This window comes from Diplotaxodon limnothrissa, linkage group LG20 (genome assembly GCF_057381915.1).
Source record: "Diplotaxodon limnothrissa isolate DT_005_m linkage group LG20, D_limnothrissa_male_GT1.1, whole genome shotgun sequence".
Taxonomy (NCBI): domain Eukaryota; kingdom Metazoa; phylum Chordata; class Actinopteri; order Cichliformes; family Cichlidae; genus Diplotaxodon; species Diplotaxodon limnothrissa.
This window is the reverse complement of record NC_140615.1, coordinates 37,665,890-37,685,285: the sequence shown is the minus strand read 5'-3', so window position 1 is coordinate 37,685,285 and position 19,396 is coordinate 37,665,890. Positions and strand designations below refer to the sequence as shown.

General features: G+C 43.6%; 1 protein-coding gene across 2 annotated transcripts in view; it reads left to right on the top strand.

The window, feature by feature from the left end:
• Window positions 1-17,006, top strand: part of LOC146611446 (IQ motif and SEC7 domain-containing protein 2-like) — a 164,063-nt gene extending 147,057 nt beyond the window's left edge. For both annotated transcript variants that reach the window (XM_085344124.1, XM_085344123.1), the window contains 6 exons: window positions 150-275; window positions 2,113-2,212; window positions 9,202-9,363; window positions 10,775-11,002; window positions 14,880-14,929; window positions 15,762-17,006. In XM_085344124.1, coding sequence (XP_085200250.1) covers window positions 150-275; window positions 2,113-2,212; window positions 9,202-9,363; window positions 10,775-11,002; window positions 14,880-14,929; window positions 15,762-17,006 — 1,911 coding nt within the window. The remainder of the gene's footprint in view (window positions 1-149; window positions 276-2,112; window positions 2,213-9,201; window positions 9,364-10,774; window positions 11,003-14,879; window positions 14,930-15,761) is intronic.
• Window positions 17,007-19,396: the final 2,390 nt, after the last annotated feature.

The window sequence follows — 19,396 nt, the reverse complement described above, 5'->3', positions numbered from 1 at the left end:
GATCAAAAATCCGACATGCTTTAACATAAATCATTGCATTTAACTACAATTATGCTCTTTTTTTATCCCTGCCTCTTTTTTAGTACATAATAACCTTTTGATACAGGGCAGGTCACAGAAGTGTGTGTCTGTCTGTGTGTGTGTTGCAGGTGCTGTCGCTGCCTCATCGCAGGTTGGTGTGCTGCTGTCAGCTGTTCGAGGTTCCTGATCCAAACAGAGCTCAGAGGAGCGGCGTCCACCAGAGAGAAGTCTTCCTGTTCAACGACCTGCTTATGGTAAACGATGCACTCTGTGTGTGACATGTGCTTTTGCTTCTCACAGGGATATAAAGTCACCAGAACAACTCACTTAAATCTAAACCAAGGTTAGGTTTCAGTTTGCATTGCGCTTCTGGCCCGTCAGCTGTGGATTTAGTGGAAAACAGAGTCATTTAGTGTGACTTTGCAGAGTGTGTGTTTGGTTATTGCACCATTTAAGGACCAGTGTGACCACCGATTCTTGCACAACCTTAAGATTCACTCACATGTGAGATAAAAGGATTTTTGCATCACTGGAGTACCATTTTATCCCATAATGCCCTGCTCATGTTTAAGCAGTGCTCCAGAAATGTCAGGAAGTCTGACAGCGCGACTTTACGAGAAAAGACCAAAAAAACCAGGATTTGTCAGCGAGTTTTACCCATCGGGTCTCATGTTTCTCCACTGAGACTTTACGTTTCTGGTTTTCTCCGCTGTTTTCGTCATGCATGCTTCAACAACCTGCTCAGCAGCAAACTGCAGAGTTTAGAGTCGAGTGAGCGAGTGCAGCTGAACTGGAGAGAGTGGAGACCAAACTGCAGCTAAGGAGACGCTCAGTATTTGGCTCAAATTCTCAGTTTTCTGGTCAGATGCTGCTTGATTTTTGCTGTTATGTTTTTAGGCAGTGCTGCTAAGATTTAGTAGCTGAAGCAAAATCAGTAAGAAGTCCAGGGCCCTTTCTCAATTCTCAAGTACGCGAGTCCGGACTTGCCGAGAACGCGAGCACGGACAATTGGAAGACCAGCGTACTTGATGATGTCACAGGTCCGGAGTTTTTACTGCCGTCCCCTCTTAATTTAACTGTGAGTAATATGTTATGAAGCTGAACTTTAATCACAGCCCGATTTAATCGTGACTTATATATCATGTTTAACCTCAGCAGTGAAATCTCTATTAATAAAAATAGTGTACATGTATGTCTTAATAAAAACAAGCAGGTGAGATGTTAGAACGCTTTTATTTTTATTGTAGTGGACACTCAATACAATAGACAGCTGCTGGGGTTTGTTTAACCTGAGTAGCGAAAAGACCGCGGGGGGGGGGGGTTGGAAACAATGTGCCGGGAGTCCTCGACCTCGCTGTCTGCTATGGAGCTGGCGGGTCACGGATGTCTCCGAAAACATCGGAGCGCGTTTGGAAATATATGATATCTTGATAAATCGAGCAGATATTTGAAGTTTACACGCTTGAAAATAACTTAAAAGTTTATTTTGTGACCCAGAAAGAGTAATATTTAAACGTTTTTAGCCCCGCTCGTCCGCCATTGCCGCGTTTGAGTTTTGGACGAAATGCATTCTGGGATATTTAGCTGTACTAAGTCCACACAAGTCACCACCGATGCATGCTCGATAAAACGGGCGGAGAACACATCCGGGACTTTTTCGCGTTCTCGGCTTGATGCGTACTTCGAATTGGAACAGTACTTGGTCTCCGACTGATGCCGTATCACGAGTACACGAGAACACAAGTACGCACATTGAGACAGGCCCCAGGTTTATCAGCTGGGAGAGCTTGGTTTAGATTTCGACCTTTGACCTTCGTTTTTCTCCACTCGCTGATTCGTTTAGTCTTCACTCGCTGGTTATGGTTTGAACTCTCTGAGGGAAGACAGTGTTTTGTGTCTGCAGTCACCAGGAGCTTCCCACGGAGAGATTTTAATTATATTCTCTTTTCACTTGTTTCTTTTTTAAACTTTTTTACAGATGCACATCTGCTTGTTTTCGACACAGTACCTGTCGGTGTTTTGGTGTTTGTGTGTATTTTCACGCAGGACTTCTTTACCTTCTTTTCCCTTATTTTAATTCCTCCTCCTCAGGTGACAAAGATCTTCCAAAAGAAGAAGACTTCTGTGACGTACAGCTTCAGACAATCGTTTCCTCTGGTCGACATGCAGGTCCACACTTTCCAAAACACCTGTAAGTACTGCTCTCTGCTGCCTCCTCTCATCCATCTTCCTCCGCCTCTCTCGTTTTGGTCTCTATGTCTCCTTTTCTTTTTTGTACTTGCTTGACTCTATTTTTACCCAGCAGTCAGCAGGCGCACTGAAAACAGTCACACATGCATGAAACACATGGTGCTGTAAATATATGAATACCCTGATTGCTGCACACGTGTTGTCTGTATGGATTTGCCAGCTCATTTCTCAGGGCTTTGCTCGATTTAAGGATATTTCCAAGCATATTTTTGACATCCCACTGAAAAAGATGCTGCTGTTGTCGAGCTACTCAAATACTTTATTCTTTATGAGAAACTCTGAATCTGAACATGCTGAATCTCTGTAGAATTACAACGGTTTAATTTACAAGTCCTGCAACTTCCTGCTAATTTTGTGGCAGCTTTTCACATAATTGCAGGTCTCTTTCCAAGAACGTCCTACGTAATTTGGTATCGCTGATTGCAGGGGAAATGGAGAAAGTGTTAGTTGCTTCAGTAAGCAAATACCTCCTAGTTAACTTCATGTTTTAAGAAATAAAAATAAAAGTTATGAATATGGGAACTGAAAACGTTAAAAAATGTGGAAAGTCTAAACTAATGTGCCTCCATTTCCTTATATTGGAGGTATCAGCTACAGTAAAATACCAGCTGAGTTCAAAATGAAGCTTTCTTGATTTCTTTGATCATAATGTCAGACTCTCCGTCCATGCTAACGGACGAGGCTACACGGCTGCAGGTTGTCATTGTGTTATCGCTGTACTCATGGCAGAATGTAAAGAAGGTTCACAGAGGTTTAACAGATGCAGAGTTAGTACTCAAGGGCTGTACAGCTGCTGTGTGTACAGTCTGAGGGGACGGAAAGCTGCAGCGTAGCTACGTGTAGCGATCTGGTAACAGCATATCCACAAGGAGGGTTTAAGGAGACGAGACGTCACCCTGGGAGGTGCCTGTGTCACTCAGCATGTCTGCGATGCTTCAAATAAAAACCGTCCCAAATGTCGGAGTCATGGGAATTCATCAGGATCCGTCTTTAACATTATCACAATACATCTGGTGTCTGTTGGGGCATTTCACAAGTGTTGAACCAACCAGCCACAAATGCCGTCTTTAGGTTACATCTCTCTCATCCTTTGGACTTGTGAAGGTGAGTTTTTGCAGTTTGGTGCCATAAAACATCCAGACACAGCCGTCAGGTGGGTAATACATATTATACATGTCAGCGAGTCGAAAAAGGGGAAACATTAAATACATTAACTTACCTGAAAGTTAATAATGGCTTAGATATGGCAGTCAAAACACAAAAGAACATGTTCTTATTTCTTATGCATTCAGTGGGTTAATAATTAAAACTGCAGCTCCTTTGTAAAAGCTTGACCAACATTTACACGACAGGCTGTGTTTTTCACGTCACGTGCCTTCGTTTGGTACGAGCAGGACACTTTCTCTTGGATTTCATATAAAAAACAAAAATTGGAGGTTCTGTCCTAGTTGGAAATATTCTCAACAATCTGTTAATAATCACTTGGCAAAAGATTATTTTACTTCCTTTTCCAATTACAATGATCTGCCAGCCGTTTCTTTAAAAGACAGACACCGTCAGTCAGCACAGCACCAACAACACAAGCCGTGTTTGAAAGGAACGGTGGAAGCACATCACAGGATTTCCTAAATATACGTCTGTCAACCTGAAAACGAGGCTGCTTGACAACGTTTCTCAAAACATTTTTCAATAACAACGTTAACACAGTCCTATAGAGTTATGTTTGTTTGTGTGTGTGGGCGTGTGTGGTTTCCAAGCCTCTGCTTCTTCAGCAGAGATGAATTGGCTCTCAGCTCCACGCAGCAGATTGGAGTTGGAGGTGTTTCAAATCTGCCTGAGCGCCTGTTAACAGGATCTCTCACTCAGAGAGAGAGTTCGGCTCTGAAATTACATACCCACCCCTTTCTCTCAAAGAGCCTGTATGTATAAATATGTACGTGAAACGATGCAGAACCTCCCACAAAATCTCAGCTGACACAAAACTAAAGTCTCATTTGAAGCCATTAAATGGATCTTAACAGCTAAGTGATGTAGAAGCACCTAGAAGTGCCTACACCACCACCACTGCTGGGTGCAGTTAAAAGGGCACAAATCCACACCGTGTCTCTCGCGCGTGCACTGGGGTTTCCTGATGTCCTCAGATTATGGAATCAACCATGTGTCTCACACTTTTTGAACATTTTGAATCCCCAGTGCTAGCATTTTGCTACCTGCCGTGTTGTTTATTTATTTATTTATTGTTGGAGCCGGCAGTTTTCATCTTCGAATTAAAAGTGTGCAAACAGTAAACGAGCTAATAGGTGACACTGTAAGCCGTATTATTTGTAAGAAAACTACATTAAACTATTTTCCAGAGGAGACCAACTGCACGAAGATGGACGGAAAGGTTCATGACAGTGAGGAAGTCTGTCAGTGTAAGCTGCTGCACCCATAACTCCAGTAACCAGATATCCGAGTTATAAAAAGTAACCCACCTCACAGCTTTTTGTGTCAGGCTTTAAATGTCTTTCTTTCTTTATTTGTATAAAGTTGGACATTTTACAGTGTTTGGATGTATTCAGCCCCAGAGGTGTCCAGCTGCACACCGAGCATCCTTTGGTGACTCTCTCTGTCGTACAGGCTGCTACAGTATTGGTCTGAGGGACAGTAGTCCTGTTTTACAGAGAACACTGTAACATAAATCACAGCCATAACAGCTAAACCACTGTGGTCAGTCTCTTATTTCTGCTTTCAGTCAGTAGTTATGATTAGACAGTAAAAAACACTCGATTTGGTCAAGAAAAGATTGTTTGGATTAAAATGTGCCACTTTACGACATTAACCCTGTTTGACAGAGGTGGCCAAAATAAACACTCATATAAAAGTGCAGGTACTTGTCCTGACAAATATTCTGATGAAGGTTGAAGTACTGATTCAACTTTTTTACTGAACTACATGAGAAAAAGTACAGATGCTGAACTGTAATCAGAGTACAAAAGGAAAAGAGTAAAGTACTCTTCAAAGGGCATCTAACCAACTGATTTCAGCAACATCCAAACAGATATTACACAGACTCTCGTGGCTTTTATTCCACTCTGTTTTGTCCCGTTTTCCTCCATCACCCCCAACTGTCACAGATGGCTGCCAAAGGTTTCTTCCTGTCAAAAGGGAGTTTTTCCTTTCTATTGTCGTCAAGTGCTTGCTCATCTGATTGCTGGGGTTTTCTCTGTGCTAATGTTGGGTCTTTACATACAATATGAAGCACCTTGAGGCGTCTATTTGTTTTGATTAGGGTAAGCATCAACATCTTAAATTTAATTGAACTTTGTGCTGTCAGCTGTGGTGTTCATGTCACTGACCATGAACACCACAGCTGCTCTGCACCAGTCCCACAGAGTGCATTACTAAACATTACCACAGTACCACCAACCGGTATAGTTAACCTGCCTAGCAATTTCATGCAACATCTAAATAAACAAAATATTAGTGTACTTTAATTTCATACCCCAGCATCACATTTGCTCAAAGACGCTAAAATAAATGAGGTCCATAACATGTAAGCTTTAACTATCCAGTCTGTCAAATGTCACTGAGCAGTCCTTCCTCAGCAGCATTAGAAGATAACTCATGCTAATGCATACCGATTGGTCCATTAAGGATTTACAAAAGGAGACGGCTGTTGTACCTTGTTAAAAATAAAAAATCTAACGAGACAGTGGGAGTGTCTGTGAAACCACAGCAGAAACATTTGTGTATAAGAAGCAGCTGCTGGTGGTGGTTGAAGGTGATGCTCTGAGGAGGCTGTATGCCTCACATCATGGAGGCTTTACCGTGGCTGTTGCCATGACGTCATCAGAAGAAAAAAAGATTACCCCCCCCAAAATGCCATTGTGTATCCCACAGCTCCACAGAGCTTCATTCGCTCTCGGGAGCATTCCTGATATAATAGAAATCCTCCTGTGTTGCTTGGGTAAAATCAGACTGCGCCTCTGCACAGCTCACGATTATGCAATCTCCTGTCATTCCTGACACAAGTGTGCATGTTTTCCAAGACTCTACTTCTTCAGAGATGAATTGGCTCTCAGTTGCATGCAGCAGATTGGAGCTGTTGGCGTTTCAGATCTGCCTGAGCACCTGTTAACAGGAAGCCTCGCTCAGAGAGAGAGTTCAGCTCCCAAATTCAGAAAGAGGTTGTTTATTATGTAGCAGAGCCGCCCACAAACTCGTGGCTTACCTAACAGGGACATTACATACCTGTAGGGAGCCATAAGATTATCTCTGAGACTGTGCCGGCACACATGGATGAAGCCTGCTCCACACACTCACATTAACTCTGAAACAACCTCTGCAGAGTCACAGGTTTAGCCGCATTCTCAATGCTCGGCTTTCTCATCTCTTCTGCTCTCACCTGGCAGTGGTGTGGGTCTTTGCAGTGTGTTTCTTGTGGCAGACCACTGTGATGTGTCCGGCAGTGCTACTAATCATGGCACAAACAGCCATTTGTATGGTTCACAGAGTTAAAGGAGCTCTTTACACAGACAAATATTTGTGATCATGTGAGACATTTGCTTTCAAACCTGTGGTCAGCATTATGTTAGAGTCTATTTGAATCTTTTCCTTAACTTAACCAACTGTTCCATACCAGAGATGTGAAGAATAGAGTTCCAGGGTTTTCATTTTCTTTAGCTTCTGTTTTTATTTCGTTTTAATTCAGTTTAGGTTTCAGAGTGAAAGGTTCTTTAACAACAACAAGCTATCAGTTTAAAGCCGTACTAGACAAGAAGAATATCCAGGGGGAGTAATCAAACCAAAGCTGTAAGAAAGCTGATGATTCTTGGTTTGCTCTCACATCATATTTCCAGCCATAAAGCAGGACTGGACAGTCTCATGAGCTGCTGTGATGAACATTAAGGTAACTGATTCACAGCCATGACATCCTAGTCTCAATAAACACATGATATAAAGATTTCCTATTTTTATTTCTCAGCATCATCATGGCTAAAACTAAACTTTGGCAGCCTTCTGAAAAAGAAAGAAGACTGTTGGCTGTAGGTTTCGTGAGACAGAGATGATAATATTTTGAGCTGTCTTCTGTTCCTTACGCTGTATTTGACTGGATTGCATCACATTACATTGTGTCATGTATATGTCGGTTGTTCCAGTGTCGCCTCAGAGCTCGTTCACTTGGTGCTTTTTGTTGCTGACAGTTCTGGTTCTCCAGTTGGAGCTAAATGGGTCTTGGGCGCTGATGACTGAGACCAGGACAGATTGTCCCATGTGATTCATCAGCACAGTCATGCATCAGCCGCGTGGGTGCGTGTGTTTGTGTGTGCGCACGTCGCGTGGGAGGCAGGTAGGAAGGTTTGTGTGTGCGTGTACACAAATCTTATTTTCTCAATCAGATTAATGCCGCCCGTGAGGAGGGGTGAGGCTCAGAGATCAGCACACTGTTTTCTGATGAAATTGAAATAACACAGATTGCTCCAAATACCAATTCATTATTTTCAAAGTACAGGCTGTTAAATTACTTCAGTTTCATTACTGAACAAAGTTTAGGGTCTGTACAACTGTCAATCCAAGCAGATAAAACAATACAACATAAAACGCGCTTTAATGCATACAGTTGCTGCACATCTGCAAGCCACTTTGGAACCCACCTCCACCCCAGCTCCTCCTTTTAATGCATGTCTGCCTCCAGCTTTCCATCCATACACGTTGAGGCGTACATTACATCTGTTTGATTTGCAGAGCTTGGAGATGTGAGGAAGGATTTGAGGGAAGGAAATCAGTGCAAAACGAGCCCTTTAAAAAAATTGAATGGATCCATCCTTCTGGATGTCCCTTAGATTAGACTCCCACTATGAACTCCTCTTTCAGGGAGCGTTACTGTGCTCTTCATCAGAGTTATATTCCTATTCTCAGCTCTGCAGGGAAACCTTATTTATGTTATACTGCAGCCACTGAGTTCTGTTCACAGCAGGCCATGTAACCTGCCTCTCCACTGTGTCTCCAAAAAATATCCACATCCAAAAAAACAAGAAAAGACACTCTGCTCCCCCTGAAGCACGCAGGCGTGCAGCAGCGTCTTTCTTGCCTCCACGATCATCACTTCAGATTTGAGTTGCAGGTATTTTCTTTTTCATTTGAATCACTCTCTCTTTTACATATTTTGACCATTTATCAACACCAGAAAAAAAATATCACAAAAAAACGTGACAAAGAGGCAGTCTGAACCCCAAACAGGTTACTGACAGTTTATTAGACACGGCAAGGAAGCTGACAAAGAGCCTGTGAGGAGCTGGGCTGGTGTTAGCTTAGCAGAGAAAATACCAAGGAGCTAGAAATGGAGGGTGGAAAACTGGGAGTTAGGCTTGGATTTGTAAGTGAGAGCCTGAGACTGAGACCAAAGCTGGGGCTCGGGTTAGAATGAAGCAGGGAAGAGCATCGAAAGGACAAAGCAGGTCTGGAAACTGGAGGTGGGTGAACCAAAAGAAGTGCAGACAAAGGGAAACATGAGCGATTAAACAGAATTCTCAGGAGCAGAGATAACAACTGACTGCTGATGCAGAGATGACATTGTGCTGGTGAGCTGGGCTGAAACAGCTGCAGCTGGTGGCACTCCGTCCCAGCTCCAGGGTACGCACCACCAATCATGTAATCAAACATAAAGGAGGAGAGCGAAAATAGAGGGCGTGGCAAAATGTCCTCTTTAAATACTTTGAGACCATTTGAGCTACACTAACATGACGCAAATCTAACCGGATGTTGCTGACAGGTGCGCCAAATGCTAACAATCATCTAGTGGCTGGTGTTTGCAAAATTTGGGGGTCCTTTTACTTTTTAGGAAACTATTATAGTTCAAGTTAATCAACAATCATCTTTCTAACCCCCAACCCTCCAGAGATCAGAGGACTAATGAGGTTGAATGTCTTTGTGTTGTGTTTCACTCAGATTATCCTCACGGTATCCGGCTGACGTCCGCGAACCCCGGAGGAGAGAGGAAGGTTCTGATCGTCTTCAACGCTCCGAGCCAGCAGGACCGGGCACGCTTCACCTCTGACCTCCGAGAGAGCATCGCAGAGGTCCAGGAAATGGAGAAGTACAGGGTGGAGTGTAAGTGTTCCTGTCACAGCAGTGGGAGGCTCAGTGGGACCTTAAATGAAGGATAATTACACAAAGCAGTACTGAAACCAGCAGTGGACACAAAGGTTGTGGTGGACGTGGTTGTAGCTGTTAGCGGTGATCGTTACAGGGACAGAACCAGATACTTTACTCTGAGCGTGTCTGCTGCACAGGTACAAATAACTATTTAATTAAAGTCGCTTCATTGGACAATTTTTTTTTTTTTTTTTTTAAATAACCATTTTTCTGCACCTCGTCTGGGCTCTGCTCACAGGCTTTAGACAAACCTTGGCCAATCACAGGTGTTTTCATACACAGCGGAGGAGTTCCAGTAGAGCTTTGAGTCTGGAGAGCGGGGTTTCACATGAGCTGATTTGGAGTATGCACTGTGGGCGGGGCTTAGGACAGGGTGTGCCGTTGGAGGAAGACTATTTTCAGAATCTGTTTTCTCATTTCTTTTCTCTTCTGGATTTGTGCTCACTGCAGCTAATAATACATCAATTGTTATACCATTAGAGTTCAGGCCGGTTGCCAGCAGTCACGGTACATGAAGAACTTCCCACACACAGACTTCACTTTGGCAGGCTGCTCACATATATTAACAGCCAAACAATTATATCTGTCAACTCATCTTAGCATTTTAGCATCCATATGTCTGCGAGTACAACACCTCCCAGTATCAGCGTGGACCGTCCTTGGGGTTTCTGAAGTTCTTTTGCTGCTGGTTTCAGCAACCAAGGAATGAGTTGCTCCCCCAGGATGAGGAAGAGCTCAAGTATCTCAATCTTGTTCACTACTGAGAGAGGAAGGGAGCAGGAAATTGACAAATTGATTGGTGTGGTGTCTGCAGCGATGCTGTACCTGCCTGTTGTGGTGAAGAGGTAGCTGAGCTATCGGTTTACCGATCGATCTACATTCAGACCTTCGTCTGTGGACTCAAGCTGCGGCTAGTGAGCAGAAGAATATGAGTGGCGTACTTCTGGGTTCTTAATTAGAGGCAGTGTGAGGAGCTCGGCTATTTAGGAAAGAGCTGCTCCTTCTACACATCGAATTCCTCCTCCACGCGTCCTAGGTGAGGGGTGTCAGGCATGTCCAGCTGAGAGCACTCTGGTGTCTGACAGGGAGAGCATCTCTGCTTAGGCCTGCCCACACCCCAAGATAAGGGGCAGAAAATAGATGGGTGAAATTTACTGCTGACACTGTGGCTCCAGCCTTATAATTCAGTTATTTATGTGCAAATTCAAATATTTCAGTGTTATAAATGCATTGTTTAGCCTGCATGTGTTGCCTTTCAAGCTTCCACGCCTGACTTCACCAGCAGTAGATTCCAAATCTGCAGTGAACAGCGATCCAGCGAGTTGTTGTTAATGACAGCTTTCCTGATTTTCTTTTTTCCTTTCAGCTGAGCTCGAGAAGCAGAAAGGCGTCATGCGTCCTGGCGTGTTGACAGGGGGAGGACCGGGAGGCATGGGCACTCAAGGAGGCGGGGCAAACAGCGGTGGAGGAACCTTAAAGAGTGAGGTGGTGAACGGTACCCTGGGAAGGCCGAGCCTCGACGACACGTACGCAACAGTGGACGGACTCAAGCGCACGGCACTCAGCTCGTCGCTCAGAGACCTCTCAGAGACAGGTGAGGACAGGTGTACGATGCGAGGCTCACCTTGTTCACATGTTACAGATGCACTCAAAAAAATGAAACGTTGACTTTAATTAAAATTTTGTCAACAGGTTCCACGAAATTGAATTATGTTAGTTTAAAGCAAAAATCTTTAGTTCATCTAATTTAAAAAAAACTACTTAAGATTAACAAGACATATTTAAGACTAACTAAATCAAGTTATGTTGTATGAACATAGATGATATATTTTCAGGTTAGATAGTTTAGTTACTTCAACACATTTCTTATTTGTGGCAGTAAAATGTTAAATTTAAGTTAGATTAATTCAAATATTATATTTTCAGCCACCTTGTGCTTTATTAATTAGTTTTACATAAATCTATTTTGTCAACAGGTTCCACACAAATGAATTAAGTACATCCAACTTATTTTTAAAAATTTCTTTTATTGCCAACACATTCAGTGAGCATTTGTGTAAACCCAGTCCAAAATAAAACACAACAGCTCATTAGGGTTAGTAATTAACAGTATGTAGACAGATGCAACATCAAGACTTTAAATTAAATGTCTGTATCTACCAGAAATAGAAGAAGAAAAAAAAACGCATTGAAGATCACATAACACATTGATAAGATGACACTTGAGTTATGCACATGTGATGCTAGTAAGGTCTGTGAGTGTTTTTTTCTTTTAGTGTCTAAAATGGATAGCAAAGTTGCTATTTGCAATGATTGCTTAGGGTCAGTCCAGTAACACAATGCCAATGAAGTGCTTTCCTTTAACAATGCAAAGTGAAGTGTCCACCTCAACAGCCACAATTAAAAAAAAATTTATGTAACAACAACAACAACAACAACAACAACAATAATAATAATAATAATAATAATAAATAGTCCACTGATATTAGCAATCAAAGAAAATTACATCACCATCCCAAATAAAACTTTAACAAAACTTGCCAACATTATGGTCTAACAATAAAACAGCTTGTCAGCGTTCAGTTTTTTTGCAACAGCACAGCAGTAACCATTTAACACTTGCCACTGTCAACATTTATTTTACCAGTGTTTGGGCAAAAAACTTCAGATGTAAACATTTTAACATGGAAACAATTGTTCGTCTTTAAAAGTCCACAAAATATACATTCATCCTGCATTCCCAACTTGGATGATCTGATATCCTCGTGTTGGTGTTGTTCCCAGACCATCATGAAAATGTTGTTCCAGGTTCAACATTGCAAGTGACCAATCACATTGTTGTGACGTTATTCTTTTGTGCGCCAAGCCATTCATGCATTTATGAAATTCCAATGTTGCAAGGACAATATCAATTCTGCTTACCGTTTATTAAAGGGTTACGGTTAGGGTTAGGGTCAGTTGATCGGCGGACAGAGGCGGTTTCAGGCAGCTTAAGTACAGTTTTTTGTTTTACGCCGGTTTTTCCCGAAGTCGCAAAAGTATGACGTCACAACATTCTGATTGGTCACTTGCAATGTTGATCCTGGAACAACATTTAGTATGATGATCTGGGAACAACACCAACACGAGGATATCAGATCAACCTCCTAACTTACCCTTATTTTTAGTATGTATTGCAATTACCTTTACAATGCACACAATGTAACACAAACTGAATATGAACATATTTCCACCTCATAACAATATGCCTTGAACGCTAATATACACACCACCCTTCAACATTTCTGGTGCAGTATCATCTCTCAATTAAATCCTTTAAATCTCAATACTTTTGATTGTCTCTTACTAGCCCCCCCACAACAGTAAAATCTCTCAAATTGTAGTAGTTTACAAACTTTTCAAAATGTTCTAAATTTCTCTTAAATGTAATTTTCCCGTTATCTGTCATTTACAAATTACCATTTTATTCCCATTCAGCCTCCGAAAAACTTCTGTCCATCTGACAGAACATTCATCATCCAAATTAAAGGTTGGCTTATTCATTCAGTGTATTCTTGAGCATCTGTACCTTGGTCAAGAGTATGCTGACATACAGATGAAGGAAGAGCTTCTGAAGTACTTCAAAGAAAGCTTTCAGTCTTAAGGTTAACTGAGATTCAGTGCATATATCCCACCCATTAAGAGTGCACATGCAGAGGCCAGGTCTTCCAGGTCATGCAGGACACACTAGATGGTTATACCCACATCGGCTGGAGGAGTGCTGGCATCAGCTCTTTCGATGGTAAAGATAGCAAGGGTAATTTGTTCCAGCTCCCTCTGAACAGCTGTAGCTTAGACACAAAAACATAGAAAAATGGCATCCAGTTTTAAAAAAAAGAAAGAAAAAGGGCCAAAGCTACCCTTTAATGACGTAAACACAATATTAGGAACATGCACCCCAGTGCGCCACTATTTCAGACTACAGATTCAACGATAAATAGAAATAGTTTGGGTATACAAGAAGATTTCCCAAAACATTTAAACAGGTTCCATGCAAATTACAACAACAACAACATTACAACATGCAACAACATTAGTTATTCAAAATTTGGTTTAATACAGATAAAAAACTAAACTAAAATTACCAACCAATTATTCTTTGAAGAGGATGCTTGGGTCTTCATTCAGGTAAAAAGGTAGTGCCCTGAGGACACACTCCCTCCCCTTTTCAATAGTTTCCTTCTGTAGAGAGTGGCAGAGATACAGGAAGAGAAAACAGATATACTTTAGGATGACAGAAACTCACATTATACGCAAAATGAATGACATATCCACTGCACAGATAGACATGTACACAAGACCAACTAATCATCACATGGACATGAATAGTTAACCTGTTGGGCAGGGTTTCCACCACATTATATATGTCCATAATGGAGGTAAAGACAAACTAATACATCATCTTTTTTGCATTCAAAACATAACATAAAAACATTCACTTCTGGTTTAACCTAAATCAAGGGATCAGATTTTACATATGTTTAGGTAATTTAAATTTTCCAACGTTTTGAGTACCAAACTTTGTCTTGCTTAATATAAATGTAAGTGCACTGTGCAGCTACCATACACTAGCTGTTTAAATTTGAAAATGATCTTATTAGCCATAATATTTTGCTACCAACAGAATAACGCACCTGTGTGGCTGGGGCCAAAGTTTGTCTAATTTTCTTCCCTGCAACGCCTCCTTTTTTCTTGAAGACTTTTATGAGCTGGTCAGTGTATTGGTCAAGTTGTGTAAAAAGCCTTGGAACATGTGCAGCAGTAGTAATCCTCACATATTCTGCTTCCACCTGAAAATATGTCAACAAACACAACATACTGTACTGTAAATATACATACGATATGTACACATATACAAACTAAAACTAATGTAGTAAGACCTCATTAATATACACTGAACAATCCACCTCATTCATTTTTTTGAGTGTGTGTGTGTGGTTCTCGCTCTGCCTGTTCTGCGACAGAAGTTCTGCAGCTCCAGGTTTTTAGTATGATGTATCGAGTCAGAGCAAACCTGTGCTCTTATGCAACTGATGAAATCTAAAATGGTAAAATGCCTGTAAGATGGAAGTTTGATGTGATGCTGTGGTGCTCTGTCTCCCCCTGCTGGATAACTGTAGGAACTACAGCATGAAAATGCAAAAAGTTACTGTGGAAACTGTGTGGTTTACTGCTGTGATTTAATCAGCCAATACAAGTAATACAGCCTTCTGTTAATTAGCACTGATGCATAAGTATGTAAATATCAGGTTGGTCAGCCTCATTAATAAAAAGTTTGAACAGCAGGAAGAAGGTGTAGGTGATGACCATATAAGGGTATTCCCTTTTCATGACATCATACAGATCAAAGAGTGGAAAAAACTGTGTTTACACTGAGTGAAGAATGCATATGCAACCACGTTTTAACCTGCCTCGTTCTGATTGGGTGACAGGGAAGCGGGGTCGTAGGAACAGTGTGGGGTCACTGGACAGTACCATCGAAGTAAGTTGGGCGGGACACGACTTCCCAGCATGCTGTCTGTCACACACCCTGCTGATGCATGTTTGTCTGATTCATAACTTGTGTTTGTGAAAATATTTATGCACGTATGACGTGAGCGCTGAAACGTGGCTTCAATTGTATTCATGACCCTTTTTCATTTCAGAGTTTAGCCACCGTGTTAGCCTCAAAATAGGACGGGTCAGCCTTTCTCTAAAGTTCTCTTGAGCACTGAGGCCTTTTCTGTGAAATAAGTAAAACATGAAGTGAAGAATAAAATGTAAAGTAACGTAAGTGTAAAGTTGCTCCTATAAGGCATATTTGAAAATGTTTAAATAATTCAATCACTTGTTGGAATCAGTCCACCTTAGTCAGCTGATTTAAGGATGACTGACAGCTTTGTGAGCCAGAATATCATGGTCAGAGCTTCGAGTTCAGGGAGCTTCCATCCTTGGGATTACAAGACTGAAGAGAAGACGCCACTTGAGGCTCTTTAGACGCTCGTCCCTTTGGATTTTGTTACGTCTTAACACTTCAATTATCTGGTGCATGGCTACTTTGATTGGCAGGCCTTCGTGATCTATCTTTCAGTCATCAATAATTACTTTCCTCTGTGGCAGAAAAGCAGGTTACAGACACGTTACCTTCAGGAGCTCAGTGTGTGCATTTCTATCGTCTGTTTTTTAACCTCTTCAGTGATTCTTCTGCACGTTTGTCCTAAAATCTGCATGATTCATGTCAAGGTTTTTTTTTCCATCAGAAAGATGAGATGGTCTGTGAGAATCTGAGGTAAATGCTGACCCAGTATGTTAAACTCGTCTTCTTTTCTTCTCAGGGTTCCATTATTAGCAGCCCCCGGCCTCACCAGCAGCGCCCTCTGCCTGATGGAGGTCTTTCCTACAGCCCTATCATGGTTCCTACATCTCCAGCAGCCTACCGGCCACACCGCCCTACTCAGAGCCCCGGTACGGGGGTGGGGGGTGGGCCGGGGCTCTGTCACAACCAGGGAGGGGTCACCACCTCCCCACTCGCGAGCGGGGGAGGGGTTGGGGGCGGCGGAGGGATGCCGGCAGGGGGCGGACCGACTGGCGGAGGCCGACTAGGGAATTTCTTCGGCAGTCGCAGAGGCAAAGTTCCTGGTCCCCTGACGATGACCTCACCCCCTCCACAGGGTCCGCCGAGTCCCCTGATGATATCATCACCCCCCCACTACCCCGCCCCCGCGCCTCCCATCCCCCACCCATCCTCCCCTTCCCCATGCCCCTCCCCATCGCCCAACCTCGGGCAGTCGGACTCGGGAGGAGTTGGAGGGGGAGGCGGTACGGCAGGGGCACAATCCAAGCTCCAAGCGTTGCACGCCCAGTATTGCCACGCCAACAGTGGAGGAGGCGGAGTCAGTGTTACTGGGCACCAGCAGCAGCAGACACCGCCCCCACCTTACCATCACCATCACCGCTACCACATGCAGAGCGTCCCGCAGCACCACGTCCTCTTGCACAGGTTCTCCGCACCCCGACGGCAAGGCCCGTCCGGCTGCGCTCCCTCTCATACCCAGCAGCATCAGAGGATGCAACATGTCATCATTCCGCACCCGCGCTACAACATGGCGTCAGGCTTCACCACGCCGCCGCCGCTGTCCCCGCACTCCCCTGTCACCCCCATTACCCCACACGGACTCTTCCACTCGCACCCCGCGGCGGGGAGGCCAGGTGGAGGGGCCAAGCTCCCGCTGACCATCTCGCACTCGCAGCCCCACCCCCACGCTCACACACACTCTCACAACCACGCCGTGCACACACACTCCCCGCTCAGCCCGTCCCCGTCCGCCTCCCCCTCCACCCACTTCATCTTCTCCACCCCGCCACCCCAGACTCCCTCAGCACGCCTCGTCACCCAGACGCCTCCGAAACCATATACCCCCCAGTACCCACCGCTTTCGTCCATCCCGCCTCCCCCGCCGCATTCACCCTTGCCTCCCCCGTCAACCGCCCCGCTCTCCCCGCACCCCCCGGGGGTGGGGGGAGGCCAAGGGGGCGGCCCCAAATCCAAGCCCGTCAGCCGGATCAGCACGGTCGTGTGAGGAGGCAGAAGTCTAGGACAGTGGCGCGTCACCCTGCAGTGAGCCGCCGGGGGGTGGTAGTGAGCAGGAGAGGGAGGAGGAGAGGTGGAGGAGGGGGAGGACAAATGCAGCCGTATGAAAGCGGACGCCTGGTGAGGAGGAGAACGGTGAGAGCGGGGAAGAGGAAACTTCTCAGCCTGTGTTATTTCCACATCCACTTCCCCCGCAGGTAGAAAGACGCACACACACTGACGGATGCTTCTTACAGGGAGCAGATCCTCCCAGAAAAAGCTGCTCGCGGAGCGAAAAGCATCCAGAACGTGAATCATGCCGTTTTCAGTCACGTGAAGATGAAGAAAAAACACCCACATTGTCCCGATGTCTTGGTGAAAACGTCCTCATCTTCCCCCCGTAGTGCCCTTCAGAGGTGAGCTGGGAGGACATATTTGTAGTTCTTCATCGACAGGGGAAGTGTTCGTGCCACATCGTAGGAATTTGTGTGCTGTCGTGGAAAAAAACGGTTCAGGGACCAGACGTGAAGGGAACAGTGCCTGAGAATATATATCCCAAGGATTACGCCTGACATAATGTACAGAGAGCGGAGAACGAAGCGAGTCCGGGTCGCGTTTTCCAAAAAACACAGTCGTCTTACACCACCTTGTTTTCCGCACAAAAGCACTCTTGTTTTGGTTGTTGACATATTTACAAGCCATGAGGCGTTACGGACAAGCAGAGGTGGTTAGCGTTAATATGGTGCAGTTTCTGTGTCTTAGACAGGCATGCATGACCTGTGCAATAGCTAATAAGTGTCAGTGTGACTGTGGTTAAACTTCTATATGCAGGGGGAGGGAGTTGTTGTGATTTAAAGCCCCAATCCAGCATTTATTTGGCCATAAGAAGTGAAGAATACGGAACACTTGACCGTCTAGGTGGACAATAAACTTTCTAAAACCTTTAAATAAGCCATCATAACAAACACTCCAGGTGTCTTTTTACCTTTGCAAAAATAACTAAAAGCCTTTAGCGTCTGTGGATTACAGGGTTTCAGCAGGGACTGCTACGCTGTTGTTTTGGATTGGGACTTTAAAAAAATTCCCAATTATTTCCTCATGTAACGGGGATTTATTTGATCATTTGTGCTAAACCTGTGAATGCTCTCCCTTGTTATTAAGTGTATATGAAAGCATAAGCCTGAATTTGTCACAAATTATAATATACTCAGATAATATAATACTGCAGCTTTCAGCTGTACTTCATGCTCCATGTTGTATGTGACCCTCTACGTTGCCACAGACGGAGATTGGGCCCAAAGCTGCCGGACAGGGAGATGAGAGCTGCGGTACCTAAACGAAGCGATGTAACTGTTCAGGTTAAGTTAAATAAGGTGTAACTCTCTCTCTAACTTATCATCTTAACAGAACTGGGTGGGAAATTAAAGGCTTGAATTTACTTTACGAAACCAACATTTTGACGCAAGACTCGTTTAATAATTCTGATAATCAAGCTTCATCACAACGTACCAAAAGTTTCAAATGTTTCATTTCTGTTGGTTCCTTTTTGTTTTGCTTCACAGCAGAACGTTGATCACTGATGAGGCTTCACTACATTATGTTAAACATCTTCAGATAAAGATCCTTGAAATCAGGATTAGGAGACAGAGCCGTAAAGAAAAGAAATACAAGTGATGGTCTTTAGATGCACAGACAGATATTATTTAGATTATTTCAGGAGAGTACTTTTTTTATTTTAAATTACTGACATCCCCTAAACTCATCGCGTGCAGGTGATCATAAAGTTATTGATTTGAAAAGCTGGCAGCTATGAACAGACTCATGATGTGTGATTGTGTGTTTAACTGCATGAGTGAGTGACTGAAGTCATTTGTCACAACAAACCAAAGACGACAGTTAAACGAAATTCAATAAAACTCGCCAGGTTTCATTTGTAATAAACAAGATTTAGACAATCAGACTGGATTTTTTAAACTATCAGAACTTCCTCTTGTCCCGCTCTCTTTGTTACAACTCTTTAAAGGCACGTTTAAGGGTTAAGACTTTGCTTTAGCTTTGGCACTTAGCAGAAGAGGAGGCTTGGAAGAATGTTTCAGTCACACTAGGGCAAAGACACTGTGGCACCACCACTTGTGACCTTGTTGCCTTTGAAGTGGTTGTTTCAAAGATGGGGGCCAGGTCTCTAGCTGCCATCGTCAGCGCAACTTTGGTGCATCGAGACATCGATAAAAATGCAATATGACGAGTTGGTCTGCTATCGATCTGCTGCCAGTCTGTGACTGAATGAGGCGTTTACATGCAATCTGTTTGTGATCAGTGCAAATCTGCTGCCATCGACAGACACAGAAGTTCACATGAAATCCTTACAGTCGAACCTCATTGATTTGAAACAGAAATTCA